At 47.5% G+C, this 17,039-nt stretch overlaps 1 protein-coding gene across 1 annotated transcript in view; it reads right to left on the reverse strand.

The window, feature by feature from the left end:
- Window positions 1-450: 450 nt before the first annotated feature.
- LOC107121039 (regulator of G-protein signaling 5-like) overlaps window positions 451-17,039 on the reverse strand; it is a 44,688-nt gene continuing 28,099 nt past the window's right edge. Inside the window, exons 3-5 of the mRNA XM_015423865.1 lie at window positions 6,370-6,431; window positions 2,293-2,459; window positions 451-950 (exon numbers count right to left, since the gene is read on the reverse strand). Of these exons, the coding sequence (XP_015279351.1) occupies window positions 789-950; window positions 2,293-2,459; window positions 6,370-6,431 (391 nt within the window). The 3' untranslated portion in view covers window positions 451-788. The remainder of the gene's footprint in view (window positions 951-2,292; window positions 2,460-6,369; window positions 6,432-17,039) is intronic.

The raw sequence follows: 17,039 nt of genomic DNA on the forward strand, positions 1-17,039 counted from the left end.
TAGGGTTGCCAGGTCCCCCCCAGCCACTGCTGGGGGTAGAGTTGCCAGGTCTGAAAACTGCTGGAGATTTGGGGATGGAGCCTGAGGAGAACGGAGACCTCAGTGAGGTACAATGCCATAGAGTCCACCCTCCAAGGTATCCATTATCTCCAGGGGAACTGAGCCAGTTTGGTGTAGTGGTTAAGTGCGTGGACTCTAATCGGGGAGAACCGGGTTTGGTTCCTCACTCCTCCACTTGCACCTGGCTGGATGGCCTTGGGCAAGCCATAGTTCTGACAAGAGCTGTCCTTGAAAAAGAGCAGTTCCTGTCAAGAGCTCTCTCAGCCCCACCTACAAGGTGTCTGTTGTGGGGAGGGGAAGGGAAAGGAGTTTGTAAGCCGCTCTGAGATACCATTGGGTAGTGAAGGGCAGGGTATAAATCCAATCTTTTCTCTTCTTCTTCTCTGTTGCCTGGAGAGGAGCTGTAATTCTGGGGGATCCCCAGGTCCCACCTGGAGGCTGGCATCCCTAAGTTGTACAGGCCTGTGCTAATGAACGTGGGGGAGCAGGAACAGAGAGGAAACATTAAAAGGGAATTATCTAGAGTGGGAAATGGACCGAAACAGTGAAGGTGGGACTTTTAACAACACAGCTCTTTCAACTTTTATCAGCTGCAATATATATATATATACATAAAGCAAGAGCAACTACCAAGATAAAAAACGGAAACAAAACTGGTTATTTGGAGTAAGCAAAGGACCCTGCGTAGAGGTGGGAGTGCCAGTGTCTCGCACAGCTCTGCAGCATTGCTACTTGATTAACTCTTGATATATATTTGAGCGCACGTATCTGGGCAGGGAATCCTTCTCCATCAGCATGAAGATTCTCTTCTGGGCCAGGTCAAAGGTGCCCACAGAGGGCTCCACCAAGTTCTTCATAGTCACGGATTTGGTGAAATGGTCAATGTTCACCTGGTTAAGAGGGAAGCAAAAATTACACCTGTGAGACTCACATTTGCCATAGTCCCTCATGAGAGGATGCCCATGTGTCTCTTATAGTAGAACAAATTTTTAACTGGTAGCAATGACTGTAGCTCAGAGGTGCCGCTGCCTTACTCATGGGGTAGCCTCAACAGCGGGGTACCCACTTCTGACCTGAATCAGAGACTCATAGAACCAAGCCAAAGAGAACAGTCTTGGCCTGTGCTAAAGAGCTGGCCAAAGCTCAGCAAAGGGTTTCAGTCTAAGGTTGCACAAGGCACCTTCAAGGGCAATGTCCAATCCCCCCCTCCACCCAGCAAAGGTATGCACATGGACTGACAGCGAGTTCCTTCAGGTAAAGTATCTGCATTTCCAAAGCCAGTCAGTAGATGTCTGGTGAACCTTCTCTGTCTCCATACCCTCACATAATCCCCTTTGTGTAATACCGATGTCTATGTGGAAATGTTTTGTCTCAACACCTGCCCTTCCTGCCTCCTCCCTCAGGATACCGAGACAAATTGATTGAACACTAAATTAATTACTGATTCTTCCTGACACCCAGGGCTATTTTTGGGCAGGAACGCACAGGAGCGGAGTTCCGGCTGGCTCCCGAGTTGGCCACGCCCAGCAGGAACTCATTAGCATAACAGGCCACACCCAACAGCAGAAACTCATTAGGATTGGCTACATTAGGGGTGTGTGGCCTAACATGCAAAGGAGTTCCTGCTACAAAAAAGCCCTGGGTTTTGACAACAAACAAGGTAAATAAAATAACAAGCAAAAGGTGGGTGTGGCGGGATGACCACACTTCTGGTAACATGGGGGTGCGGCCTAATGTGCTAATGAGCTGTGCTGTCGGGGTGTGGCCTAATATGCTAATGAGTGTCTGATGTTGGGTGTGGCCTATTATGCTAATGAGCTCCTGCTGGGCTTTTTCTACAAAAAGAGCCCTGCTGACACCTATCAGAGACCCATGTCCCCCTTTTGTCTAAGCCTGGGAATCCATTCAAAGTACCCTACTAAGGCCATCACCAGTCATTAAACCCATCAAGTCCTGGCGCGGGAGACCACCCCTCGAATTCCTATAAAAACAGAGAGTAAGCCCTGCCTCGGTGCGCACTCTGAGGGCACCTACTATTGGCTCCATCTGGAGATTGGCAACCCTATTTGTGTATAAGGATTTTCCCTTGCGTGAAGGAGCCCTTGCCTCTTTGGCACACAGTGGGTATGCTGGAGCTCTGCAGAGCTAGGGGATGTAATAGTCCATGAAACTGGCTTGTGTGTTGCCTTCAACAGCCAATGTGTGCTTTCCCTTTCATCGCTACCCACTGACCTCTTTAGGAGCCTCACTTTGGATAAACTCCTCATAGATTTTCTTGGCTTTCTCAGCCATTTTGGCAGGTAATTTGATTTTCTTATAATCTTCACAAGCGATCCAGAACTCAATGTTCTCCTCGCTGAACTCAGACAGGAGAAAGTTCCGGAAGCTGGCAAGTCCATCTGCAGAGAAAATGAAAGTTCGCCGCTTTAAATCACTGGTTGTCCACGGTCCCATCAGATTAGAGGATGCTTTGTCCTCCAGCACACACAATGCAGCGTAGCTCAGAGCCATACAGAAGAAAGAATCCAAACAATGGCAACAATATAATCTATTTCCTAAGAGCCAATAAAAGGTCATAAAATACTGGACTGGCTTTCTGCGTTTTACACAACAACAGTAATTTCTGGCTTTACAATTTCAAAGAGAGGTTGGCCACTTCTTCTTTGTCCTGGTATGGGCTTGGTGCAACCTGAAATATTTTGCACTGGACACAAATTAATTTGGTCTACAAAGAGAATCCTGAAACGCCATCATGACTGTCGCATCGCACATGAAGAAGAATGCCCTTTATTCATAAGAATTCTGTGAAACTCATACACATGTGACTCCCAGTTGATCTTAATAAGAAGGAATGGCACTACTGTTTTCCTACTAGAATGATACCGCAGCTTGCACTTCTTGTGCCTCTATAACAACATGCAAGCATTCAGTGCACATGCAGCCCCTCCAGTGGGGCAATAAACACCCCCAGTGCCATTTTGGTTCAGGAAAAAAATTGTCCAGGGGGAACTCACAGCTGCATTAGGGCTGCTAGTGGCACAGCCAGAAAGCAGGGGATCCTCCTCCCTCAATGCCATGTTTCTAGTCAGAATTGGGCCCATCCAGGGCTATTTTTGGACAGGAACGCACAGGAACGGAGTTCCAGCTGGCTCCCAAGTTGGCCACGCCCAGCAGGCCACACCCAACAACAGAAACTCATTAGGATTGGCTACAATTAGGGGCGTGTGGCCTAACATGCAAAGGAGTTCCTGCTCCAAAAAAAAGCCCTGAGTTTTGTCAACAAACAAGGTAAACAGAATAAGAAGTAAAAGGTGGGTGTGGCTGGATGACCACACTTCTGGTAACATGGGGTGTGGCCTAATGTGCTAATGAGCTGTGCTGTCGGGGTGTGGCCTAATATGCTAATGAGTTCCTGCTATTGGATATAGCCTATTATGCTAATGAGTTCCTGCTGGGCTTTTTCTACAAAAAAACCCCTGGGCCCATCTGGTGCTTCTCCAGTGGGAACTCACAGCTGCATTAGGGCTGCTAGTCCCCATGGCAAACTTGTGTAACTTTGGGATGTGCTGTTTGACCTTAAGCAAAAATAAATCTCCTCAGCTTTCTGTTTATTTAATTAATTCATTCATTTGTACCCCACTGTTCTCCCCAAGGGGGACTTGAAGCAGCTTGGCTCATTCTAACATGCTGGAAGGTTCAAACTCAACTGCTTAATTCTTGCTCTGTAACTAAATTGTGTGAGAATGACCCTTAGAAAGATTTGTTCACTTGTTGGTTTATTCTTTTTCTGTGAAGGAGAGAAAAGACCCCAAGAGATATTTTGGATCTGGAATGTGTGTTAAAGTACTATAGGAAACCTTCTCTCAAAAGGCTCGGTTCCAGTCCAGGAGCACCTTCGAGATGAACAAGATTTTCAGACTATGAGCTTTTGAGAGTCAAAGCTCCTTTCGTCAGACACGAGTAGAAACGGAGAGCTCCTGAGTCAACTGCAGACCAACACGTCCATCCTCTGAAACGATCATCTCAGAAAGGTTGGATTGGCTTGCTCTGTTGGCCAATGTTGATATTATAACCATCGCTTTAAAGGCCAAACTAGACGTGACACCTGCCACAAATCCCCAACCTGTTTTAGAGAGTGGTGTGACACTGGGGAACTACAGTTTCCAAGTGCACTGGGGCCTGATTCAGCTCAAGGCCATGGCACGAGGAAGAGAGGCTTCAGGCTTCCCACCTGTGCTGTTTTCCTGAGACAACAAGACCACAGGGGAGCTGTTGTGTCCGTTGACCGCCACTAGAGGCCAGCGCACACTCCTGAGCTTGAACCCTCCACTGGGGAACCAATGGGACCGTGGTGGGAGATTCAAACCCACCAATGGGACCCAGGAGTGTGTCCCCAGGGTGTGTATATAGTTGGCCTGCCGGCCGTTGTTGCTTCTTCTTGTTGTGTACTAATAAAGCGTGCTATGCACTACGCCAGTCTCTATCGTTCATCCATGCGGCAACCCACTACACAATAGGAGCCTATTTGCCCCACTGTAGCACAGCCCCTCACAGCCATTTTGGCTCCAGAAAACAGCACAAGGGGAGCCTGAAGTCCCTCTTCCCCCATGCCAGGCTGAATCGGGCCCCAGTGCACTCGGGAACACACATTCCTAATGTCACAACCGTCCATAAGACAAGCTGGGGAAATCCAAACTGACTTGTGGCAGATACCATGTCTGGCTTTGGTCCTGAGTATAATGGCTTCCTTTAGAGCAGCCTTTGTTGTTTGAGGAGGCGCTTTGTGGCAGCTGATGCAAAGTATGGACGCCCTGAGGTGCCACTTCGTGTCCTTAGCAAGTTCTCCCTGACTGAGGAAGGACTGCAGGTCAGTGTTAGAGCATCTGCTTTATATGTAGAAAGTAACAGGTTCAATTCACACATTTCTAAAAAAAACCGAGCAGCTAGCAAGTGATGTCAAAAGGCCATTCCTGGAGAGCCACTGTCAGTCAGAATAGGCAATGGGAACTCAGACAGACCAAAGGCTCAACTCTGTATAAGGCAGCTTCATGTGCTCATAAATTAGTAATTCCTAATCCAACTCCCCCCCAACAGAACTACGTTTCACAGGGTTCCCTAAGAAGAATGACCCAATACAAACATTCAACCAGGGAAACTTAAAAATGGAATAGTGGAACAATGATGCAAGACATTCCCCTCCACACAGTTTCTGCTATCAACCGGCCCTCCTCATGAGAACCCGATTATGTGGGATGTCTGGTTTGTTAGAGTTCTCCTGCTTAAAAAGCAGAATCACATGACTTCAGGTGACTGGGCATTCACACCACTTAGGGTCCAGCTGATGCCATGTGATGGAAGCAGAGGCTCACACTACCCCCCCCTCCACTGTGCTATTTCAGCATGACATGGGAGAAGAGAAAAAGAAGAGAAGAGAGACTGGATTTATACCACACCCTTCACTACCCAAAGGAGTCTCAGAGTGATTTACAATCTCCTTTCCCTTCCCGTCCCCACAACAGACACCCTGTGAGGTAGGTGGGGCTGAGAGAGCTCTTTTGAGAACTGCTCTTGAGAGAACAGCTCTGAAAGAACTTAAGACTCACCCAAGGTCACACCAGCAGCTGCGTGTGGGGAAGTGGGGAATCCAACCTAGTTCTCCCAGATGCTCCTAACCACTACACCAAACTGGCTCTCAAACTGGAAGTGCAGTGGCTCAGTGGCAGAGCATCTGCTTGGCATGCAAAAGGTCCCAGTTTCAATCCCCGGCATCTTCAGTTAAAAGGTGGTGTGAAAGATCTCTGCCTGAAACCCTGGAGAGCTGCTGCCAGTCTGAGTAGACAATATTGACTTTGATGGACCAAGGGTCTGATTCCGTATAAGGCAACTTCATGTGTGTGTTCATCACTCACACACACACACACACACACTGTCCAAAACCCAATGACTGTTAAACCACTTTTAGTTTGCAGTATCAGCCCTTTTCAGTCATTATGTTTACCATGCATATGGAGAGAACATGCTACATGCAATGCTCTGGGATGCATGCAATCACCATTCAGCCTGAAATGACAACATGCATAATTGCAGCTTCAGTACCTGCAAACCAGAATACAAACCAGAAAGCTGGATTCTGATGTACGTGTCTCCAGGCTGAAAATGCGTGTGTTGCCCGTTTCAGACCAAATGGTGATCAGGTGACTACAGAATGTGCTGGCACTTGTGTGTTAGGTTGTGTTAGTGGTTTAGCCTGCAACTCTTCTAACATTACTGGGATGAATGCTAAGCAGGAGAGTTTCATAGCAGACTTACAAGGGTTTTGAAGGAGTTTTTCCAGAGAGTTACGCCACTGCCAAGCTTCCTCAGGAGAAGGTCTGCAGAGACAAAATGGAGGAAAAAAAGAAACTACGACCTCAAAACAACAAAAACCAGTGAAACAGAAAACAGTCCCTGAACAGAGAAATGTTTTCAGTGCTTAAATGTCTCCCCCTGAACAAGGAATAAGAATAATGTAACACTTTATGGACATTATTTTCTTATAATCATTATAACAAGGAGCTGTGGTGGCTCAAGTGGTTAAGATGCTGAACTGCAGGCTGTGGAAGGTTGGTAGTTCAGCAGTTTGAGACCCGAGTGTGCCACGTGAGAAGAGATGAGCATGGCAAACCTAGAATCGGACTCGACTGGCTTTCGAGGAAGGGAACCTTTACCTTTTTATGGTACATCAGCGTGGAGCTGAAAGGCTGAGGAAAAACAGCTTGAATACCTGATTAGACTGAGTCTGAAACATAGAGAACTGTTTTCAGTGCTTAAATGTCTCCCCCCAAACCCTTTATGGTATAATGTAACACTTTATGGACATTATTTTCTCATAATCATTATAACAATGGTGTATGGTACATCAGCGTGGAGCTGAAAGGCTGAGAAAAAACAGCTTGAATACCTGATTAGACTGAGTTGGTATTTTCTACTCTGATTGGTTGCAGCTCTCCAGAGTCCAAGGTAGAGGTCTTTCGCATCACTTGATGTGTTTCTATCTGATACTTTTCACTGGAGCTGCCAGGGATTGAACCTGTGACCTTCTACATGCAAGGAAGATGCTCTTCTACTGAGCCACAGCCCCTCCTTGGCCAAGACTACCTACAGAATGGCCATCCAGGGACTTCACTACTGCAGCTTCCTCTACACATTATGAAGTCCTCGTGTCTGCTGGGGAACAACACCAGGACTTTGGTGTTCAGTTGGGCATCAGCTGGGCAATGTGAGTTTTCCGCCTCCAACACACATACCGGCTCTTTTCTGCTTGTGACCAAAGCAAATAGAGAGGAGATTTGGCTCTGTTGCAAAACCTACATGTAGCCACCATGTTATGTGACATGATTTTAGCAATGGAGCCAAGGAAGAGTTGCCAACCTCCAGGTGGAGGCTGGCGAGCTTCTGAAATGACAGCTGAACTCCAGACTACATAGCTTGCTTATTTATTTATTGTAAACATTTATTCCACTGCTCCTGGAGAAAATTCTATGTGGATTCGATGGCATCGTACCTTACCAAGGTCCCTGCCATCTACACATTATGAAGTCCTCATGTCTGCTGGGAAACAACACCAGGATTTTGGTGTTCAGTTGGGCATCAGTTGGGCAATGTGAATTTTCCGCCTCCAGCACACATACCGGCTCTTTTCTGCTTGTGACCAAAGCAAATAGAGAGGAGATTTGACTCTGTTGCAAAACCTACATGTAGCCACCATGTCATGTAACATGATTTTAGCAATGGAGCCAAGGTAGAGTTGCCAACCTCCAGGTGGAGGCTGGCGAGCTTCTGAAATGACAGCTGATCTCCAGACTACATAGCTTGCTTATTTATTTATTGTAAACATTTATTCCACTGCTCCTGAAGAAAATTCTATGTGGATTCTATGTGGAGGTGAGCCGGCCTTGGGCAGACGCCTAGTTAACCGAAGAATGTATGTTGTCAGGTTAGGTTGATGAATGGAACTCATCTTGAATTAAGAAAAATTTAACATCAAGAGCACCGCACTTTACTTAATGATTGTTTTATACTGTTTACTGATTGTTTTTATGTTGTTTTAACTGTTGTTATGGCAATTGCCTCTGTTGTAGCCACCCTGAGCCCGTTGGGGAGGGCGGGGTACAAATCTAATGAATAAATAAATAAGTAAATATTCTATGGCATCGTACCTTACCAAGGTCCCTGCCCTCCCTAAACCCCACTCTCCCATGCTCTACCCTCAAATTTCCAGGTATTTCCAGACCTGGAGCTGGCAACCAAGTCCAAGAGCAGCTCCACTGGGCAAACTGCAAACGCAAAAACATCGGGTGGGGAGAGGCTAAAGCTTATATTTCCCCTCCACTAAGTGACTTTTCTGACCCTGACCATGTATGAAGCCCTCAGCAACCTGGTTCTCAAGCTCTTCTGCCCATTCCAGCTCACACTGCTTATATTCTGAGCTTTCAGGGCAGGTGGGCATGACTGCCCTGGCAGTGACAGGTGCTTCTCTTCTGGTGCCCATGGCAGCTCCTCTCTCCGCTTCCTCCTTGTGCCAAGCAGGTCAACCAGCCTTCATTTACTTTCCCCCCTCTTATCTATAGCCTGACTTGATATAGAGGCAACTGAAACACAATTCGGAACAAAAATTCCAAAAGAATGAGGCTGCTCGAAATCAGCCAATGGAAACACATCAACAGAGTCAGGAATAAAGCTCATTGTTTATTTCTTTTAAAAAGCAGAATTTTAAACGATCACCATGGCCAGAGCTGTCCTCAGCGACCCAAACTATCTGATTCTGGAGTGCTGCTCACATCAGACGGCAAGATAAACAAGCTCTGTAGCAGCCGCAGTATTAGGGACATGTCCCAATGCCAATCAGATATGTACTGTAGGCTGAACTGCCCATTACACTTGACGTGGGGCTGCTTCCTAAAATAGCATCCCTGAGGTGTTTTTTTTCTTTTAAATTAAGATATTCATACCCCACCTTTTCTTTTGCATCTCAGGCTGGTTTACAATCCCAACAATTGTCATGCGACTAATCTGAGTAGGAGACGTAGAGCATGGGCTCCAAGTATAAAGCGACCTGATGAAGCATTGAGGGAAACAGATTGTTTACCTGGGAAATCTGTAGTCGCATGACAATTGTTGGGAGCAGCAGCAGCACTGCATGACGTAAAATAAAGAAATAAAAAAGAAGAAGAAGAAGAGAAGAGGAGATTGGATTTATACCCCGTCCTTCACTACCCAAGCAGTCTCAGAGCGGCTTACAAACTCCTTTCCCTTCCCCTCCCCACAACAGACACCCTGTGAGGTAGGTGGGGCTGAGAGAGCTCTTTCGAGAACTGTTCTTTTTCAAGAACAGCTCTTATCAGAACTATGGCTTGCCCAAGGTCATCCAGCAGGTGCAAGTGGAGGAGTGGGGAATCAAACCCAGTTCTTCCAGATCAGAGTCCGCACACTTAACCACGACACCAAACTGGCTCAGCTTTGTGGACTGTAATTGGAGTTGAATCGATTTTTTTCACAGTGAACTTTGGGGGGCTGCAACCTTGGTTGAGTCACTGTGGTCCATTTGTGGCTGGAGCCCACAGGTGATGGGTGGAGATCTCCTGGGATTATAAGTGCTCTCCAAGCAACAGAGATCAGTTTCCCAGGAGAATACGGCTGATTTGGAGGGTGGACTCAATGGCATTATGGCCCACTGAAGACCCTCCCTGTCCCCTCCCTCACACCTTGCCCTCCCCAGAATCCACCCTCCCCCCCCAAATCTCCAGAAATGTCCATACCTGAAGCTGGCAACCTTATGACATGAGGACAAAATATAACTAATCCTACACATCAAGGGGAAATGGGGGTGATCAGCATGGGGGTGCAGTTTCCAGTGAGATTTCCACCTTCTGGTCTAAGGCTCTGAATTACTGTGAGGACCCCAGTTTCTTAAGACCGGGCCTTCTGACATTTCTTCCACACTTTCATTTTATAACACCTCGAAAATTGTCCCGTCTGTAATTAGGCAGTTTCAAACAGAGAAGGGGGCAGGGCAGGGATATAGGGATGCCAGCCTCCAGGTGGGAGCTGGGGATCCCCTGGAATTACACCTCACCGCCAGACTACAGAGATCAGTTCCCCTGGAGAAGATGGATGCTTTGGAGGGTGGACTCTGTGGCATTGTACCCCACTGAGGTCCCTGTCCTCCCAGGCTCCTTCCCCAAATCTCCAGGAGTTTCCCAACCTGGATCTGGCAACCCGACCTTCCCTCATCCCCTGCCAGTGGCCAGGGGGGACCTGGGAACCGTAGCCAGGAAACAGGGTTGCCAGCTCCAGGTTGGGAAATACCTGGATGTTTGGGGGTGGAGCCTGAGGAGGGCGGGGTTTAGGGAGGGGGGGACTTAAGTGGAGCATAATGCCACAGAGCCCACCTTCCCAAGCGGCCATTTTCTCTGTTGCCCGGAGATCAGTAGTAATCCCAGGAGATCTCCAGCCACCACCTGGAGGTTGGCAACCCTACCAGGGAATGATACATCGCCATCCATATTTCCCCCTTCTCAGGGCCGGCTCGCGAACTAGGTGAACTAGGCATTCGCCTAGAGCGCCCCAGCCATTAGGGGCACCAAACTGCAGCCACCCCCGTGCCAAAAGCGCCCCCCGCTGGCTCTGAACGGGGGGCGTACGGGGGACGCCAGAAGGGATCCTCGCCTAGGGTGCAAAATATGCTGGGGCCAGCCCTGCCCCTTCTGCCCAGTTATTCATTCTCTAACCAGAAGGTTGAAAGGGTTTCCTGTTCCTTCCCTGCTTTTGGATCTGAGTCTGTCTTTCTCACAAACCCTCTTCAAGTTCCCATGGCCTATTCAGGGATGCAGTGAAAGACGGCGTCTGTCTCGGGCAAGGCAGGCCACAACATTCCTACAGCAAAGTGGGTAATTACCTGACCTTAGGGACTTGAAATTAACGGATTAATTTTTTAAAGAAAGAAAAGCCATTATTAGAAAGGGGGAAATGCATGGAGACACCATCACACAGGCTGGAGGGAGAAACAAGGCCCCAGGCTTGTTTCATGCTGACCCAGAGAGTTAATGTGCCTCTAGAGCATTGTAAAGAGCTTCCGATTTGCAAAAGCTTCTGTCCTGCAGACTTGGCCTGAATTTAGGGCTGCCAACCTCCAGGTGGTGGCTGGAGATCTCCTGGGATGACAACTGATCTCCATCATGTGACAGAAATCAGTTCCCCTGGAGAAAATGGCTGCTTTGGAAGGTGGACTCTGTGGTGTTATACCCCACTGAAGTCCCTCCCCGCCCCAAACCCCACTGTTCTCAAGCTCCCCACACACAAAAAAAATCTCCAGGTATTTCCCAACCCGGAGCTGGCAACCCTACCTGAAGTAGCCCCCTTGAGGAACTAGAGCCCATATTAGGGCTGCCAGCTCCAGGTTGGAAAACTCCTGGAGATTTGGGGTAAACACTCGGGAGGGCAGGGGTTAGGGAGGGGAGGAAACTCTGTGCATTTTATTTATTTATTTGATTCATTTATACCCCAACTTTCTCCCCAGTGGGGGGACCCAAAACAGTTTACATCATTCACTTCACCTCGATTTTAAAACTCTCAACAACCATGTGAGGTAGGTTACGCTGAGAGAGTGTGACTGACACAAGGTCACCCAACGAGCTTCCATGGCACAAGCGGGGATTGGAACCTGGGTCTCCCGGATCCTAGTCCAACACTCTAACCACTGCACCAGACTGGAAATGCATGTGTCCTGGGGTTAAGAAGTGGCAAGTACCTTTACCACACAGCACCTTCGCACACCTACTGTGGGGAGGCACCTGGACATATGGCGCTACACTTGCCCTGCAGGTTGGCAGGGACAGTCAGTTCCTGCGGCTTCCTGTGCTTGTGTACCATCTAGGGTTGCCAGGTTCAAGTTGGAAAACTCCTGGAAATTTGGGAGTGGAGCCTGGGGAGGCCAGGGATCTCAGTGGGGTACAGTGCCAGAGCCTACCTTCCAACGCATCAATTTTCTACAGGGGGACTTATCTCTGTAGTCTGGAGATGAGCTGTAATTCCAGGGGATCCCCAGGTCCCATCTGGAGGATGGCATCTGTAGATCATCTGACAAAGTGAAGTCATGAATCTGTTTCACAAACTTTCACTGAGAAGGAGCCCCGTGGATCCTTTTTCATCTTATATACTCACATTCACATATATTGCCCCCAGAGCTTGAGAGGGTGTCATCTAATTAAATGTGTGAACAGTATTGGTCTCAGCTAGCTGAGCTAACTAGGACATGTCAATCATTTGTCACACGTGTATCGTGAAAGTGGCTGGAGGCTTTCAGGCAGAGGCTAGACTGCCATCATTTGGAAATACTCTGACTTTGAGCTTCCAGCACTGAGTAGAGACTGGACTAGATGGCCTACCAAGCCCCTTCCCAGTCCAGAATTCTAAGAAGAGGCACTCCACAGGACAGGATGTGGAATGCAATTTCCTATCGAGAAAGAGATAATCTAGTTGCAACCACTGTTCCCTCTAAGCTGAGTTAGTGTGAGCTAGCTCACAGTTTTTTCGCCTCCGGCTCACACATTTTTGCCTTAGCTCAGGAAGGATGGCTCCAGAGCAAACTAATACATAGGCGTAATCTTCGTGGGGGCGGCGGGGCGTCAGCCCCCACCAAAATTTTCAGGAAGGTGCTCAGCCTCCCCCGGGAGCCACTCTTGCTCCTAGCAAAGCAATGCCTCTGGCCCAGCCCCAGCCCCCCCCCTCCCCGGGAAATTGGAAAGTCTACACCCTGAATGCAGTAGCCAAATCTCTCGCTCACAACTTTAATTCCAGTAGCTCACAAAGGAGAATTTTTGCTCACAAGACTCCACAGCTTAGAGGGAACATTGGTTGCAACCTGAATAAGGGCCAAACCAGATGATATGTATGACACACAAGTTGACTTGGGGTCCCCCGACCTAACCTGCAGTTTCACACAGCACTGGAGACCTAATGTTCCCAAGCGTGCCAGGGCCTGATTCAGCTCAGGACTGGGATATGGGGAGGAGGAGCTTCAGCCTTCCATTTTCCTGAGCTGAAATAGCCACAGAGGGGGCTTGTTCTCCCAGCTGTGGGGCTCTATGTGTACTGATTGCAGCAAGGCACAGGGGCAAACAGGCCCCTCCCTTGGCCATTTCAGCTTAGGAAAATGGCACAGGGGGAAGGCTGAAGCCCATGCTTCCCCCATGCCACACTCCCGAGCCAAATCAGGCCCAGAGCACTTGTGAACATTACTTCTCTGATGTTACGTGTGACTGCAAGTCAGATCAGGGGATCCCGAACCCAACTTATGTCACACGTATCATCTAGGTGAGACCTAAGATGAGAAGTTCCAGGTCTCAAATGTAGCCTTCCTTTCTGCAAATGGAGTTACACTTCCAAGGGAATAAGGGTTGGGAACGGGGATCCTAAATCTTTGCCTTTTCACTAACTTTCAGACACCATAAAACAATACCCCACTCTTCAGTGTTGTTTCGAAGACCATCAAGAAAAGGACCATCAGACTTTTAAAACATTAACCATACAGTCCTCTGAAGAGGAAGATTTTCAGGGGTTTCAGTTGCCTGTATATTTATTTAATTTATTTTTAACTATGTTTACCCTGGGCACTCAGGCTCAGCATCTTCAGAAAACCAAAAGGAGTCCTGTATGGCACTTTAAAGACTGACTGTATTCCACTGTAAACATTTGTGGATTAGAGACTTGGGCTGACCAAAATAAAACCATGAACTCCAGTCCACAAAAGTTTATACTAGAATAAAATCTTATTAGACTCCTATCCATTTTTGCTGCGAAAGACTTACATAGCTACTTCTCTGGAATAATGCTCTTGAGGTATAGAGATTTGCCTCTCTTTATAGGGTTGCCACCTCTGGGTTGGGAAATGACTGGAGACTTGAGGGGTGGAGCCTGGGGAGAGGGAGATAGGGAGAGGAAAGCCTTCAATGGGGTATAATGCCATAGAGTCCACCTTCCAAAGCAGCCATTTTCTCTAGGTGAACTGATCTCTGTCACCTGGAGATCAATTGAATCCCAGGGGATCTCCAACCAACACCTGGAAGTTGGCAACCCTATTCTGCATGACTTGCAACATAAATTACGAAAAACAGAAGAATAAATTATGGAAGCGCAGTCCTATCTGGCAGATATTCTCAGTTTGCTAAAAGCCGGATGCTGCAGTTAGTACAAGTGTTCCGTGGAGTACATGCAGCCCTGCCTATATCAAGATAAACAGTAGTCTCAGATATGATCTTCCTCTCCAGAATATTCACTCCAGCAGATATGGCAGGGAAAAACTCTCCCCAGCCAGTGTCGGCCAATGTGAAGCGACTGTTTCCGTTGCTGCAGGAAGAAGCCTCACTCAGAACTGCTCATCCTAATTTGTTCTTAATGGCTGTCAAAAGGAATAGGGCAATATCTCTCTAATGGTTGTTAAAACACGGCTAATAACAGCTGCGCTAGTCACAAGGCAAAGCCAAGCCTTCTCGAAATATAATTGGAAACAGATTCGAGGATAATGAAGCCCGGCTAAGATACCCCCTTCGCGCAATGAACCCCCCCCCTCTCTTTTCCCCTCAGAGAATCAGATGCTGCTGGTGTTTGTTCTGTTCCAATTCCTGGAACTAATTTGCCTCCAGGACAGAGAGGGGACTGTTTTCTCACAGATAAAAATGACAGTAATTAGATCAGCAGACCGCAGCCCTTTGCAAGGGGTCCAAGAAGAGCGCAGGTGGAACTGTCCTCTCGAATATTCGGCACCAATTTGTCTCTCTGCAGTTGCTTTCATCTGCTGCTGCTGTTCTCCCTGCCCCCCATATGCATATTCTCATATTCTTCTTTTATAAACCCTGTCTGCAGGGTTATTCAGGAGTAGAGCTCTACGGCCAGATTTTTGGGCCAAGAATCCTGTGATAAGCACTGAAAACCATAGGATCAGCTGAAAAAATATTTTTGTTCCCCATTTTGTAAAATGAACGTAACTCCCTCATGTGTCATTAGGATATTTAATTTCCGGATTCAACACTCAGTTTAAAAACGTGTTAATTGCTGCATTAATCCACCAGTGGAAACAGGATGGGATTATAACACACACACGCGTGCGCGCTCTGTTTTGCACACGTGGAAACGGAATGAAAGCAAAAACCTTCAGAGCCAGTGTGAGATAATAGCTGGAATAGAATTAGAGCAGGGGGATTTATAGATTCAAGTCGTGCTCTCTCTCCTCAGAAGTTTTACCTCAGAAGTTTTAAGAATAAATTGGGAGGGAAATCATCGTCTGTGCTGCCCTGAGCTCCTTGGGTAAAGCATAAAAATATACCACGTTTTCTCTTCTGGGTCCTACAGTAGCCTAACAGTTTCCATATCTCTATCTCCATGCCAAAACCAGCTTCAGCTGCTATACTTCCACAAGCCACGCTGCTGCTAAAGACACGGGCACAAGACCAGTAAAACTACAGCAACCTGAGGCATGATCACTAATCACACTTAAAGGGAACAAACATGTACCATCAGATAACCATCTGTCCTTCCCAATCTGTCTGCATAGGTAAGTGGCCATCAGAGGCCTGCATAGAAAACCAGTGAAATCAGAATGCAGAAATTGAACCTACACTTTGTACAGTGCAATCCTAAACAAAGGTACACCCTTCTAAATCCATTAAAGTCAATGGACCCTAGAGGAACAACTAGGGTCAATGGCTGGTACCAGTGTTCCCTCTAAGCTGAGTTACTGTGAGCTAGCTCACAGTTTTTCAACCTCTGGCTCACACAGTTTTGTCTCAGCTCAGGAAGGATGGCTCCAGAGCAAACTAATGTATGCAGTAGCCAAATGGCTTGCTCACAGCTTTGATGGCTGTAGCTCACAAAGTAGAAGTTTTGCTCACAAGATTCCACAGCTTAGAGGGAACATTGGCTGGTACCCTTCATAAAATCTGATTTCAAGTAGCAGATGGTGAGAAAGACCCTTCTCTGCCTGAGAGTTGTTGCCCGTCAGCGTAGACAACAGCACTTTCTGCACCCATATTTTGCCTCAGTTTCTGAGCACATCCTATTATTCCTTTCTGCATTCCCTCCAGCTTTCATTTCCAGTTTGTGTTGGAGCTTTTTCTTGTTTCTGCATTCGTTTTACAGGAATCTGCATTCAGACCGCTTCCAGCACACTGTTGCCCTGCACTTACCAAAACTCCTTTTGCAGCAATTCTTTGTTCTCATCCACTTTCGAATCACTAATCCTTTCTAAAGTAGAATTGTTCCTGCGGGTATTTAAGGGCTGCCCGCTGCCCTCCCCCGTTTCCACCTCTCTCTCTTTAGGTTGACGTTCCCTCCCCGTTCTGTTTTCTTGCCCTCCTTCTCCAAAGACAAAAGAGGATGTGTCCTTCCACTCAGGCAAACTTTTTAAAAGCCAGTGAGAGCATAAGAAGGAATCAGTAAATATAAAAGACTAGGGGATTCCCTGCTTCCAAATGTGTCAGTCTTAGATGTGTGGGCCTGGACTTCCCCCTCCCTTCCCTTTCTTTTTGCAGAATTATGGAGGGAGGGAGGGAGGTAGAGGTTGGGTCTGCAGTTAAAAGTTTTAACTGTGGCAGGACTAAATTTTTTAAAACTTTGAATGCCACCCACACGTCACATGATATTTCCATATTAAAGGTAAAGGTAAAGGTTCCCTTGCTCGAAAGCCAGTCGAATCCGACTCTAGGGTTGCGTTGCTCATCTCTGTTTCAAAGCCGAAGAGCCAGCACTGTCCGAAGACGTTTCCGTAGTCATGTGGCCGGCATGACTAAACACCAAGGTGCACGGAACACTGTTACCTTCCCACCAAAGTGGTCCCTATTTATCTACTTGCAATTTCTTGCTTTCAAACTGCTAGGTTGGCAGGAGCTGGAACTAGAGACGCGAGCTCACTCCATCTTGCGGCACCCGGGTCTCGAACTGCTGAA

Source organism: Gekko japonicus, unplaced genomic scaffold (genome assembly GCF_001447785.1).
Source record: "Gekko japonicus isolate JY-2015 unplaced genomic scaffold, Gekko_japonicus_V1.1 scaffold281, whole genome shotgun sequence".
NCBI classification, from domain to species: domain Eukaryota; kingdom Metazoa; phylum Chordata; class Lepidosauria; order Squamata; family Gekkonidae; genus Gekko; species Gekko japonicus.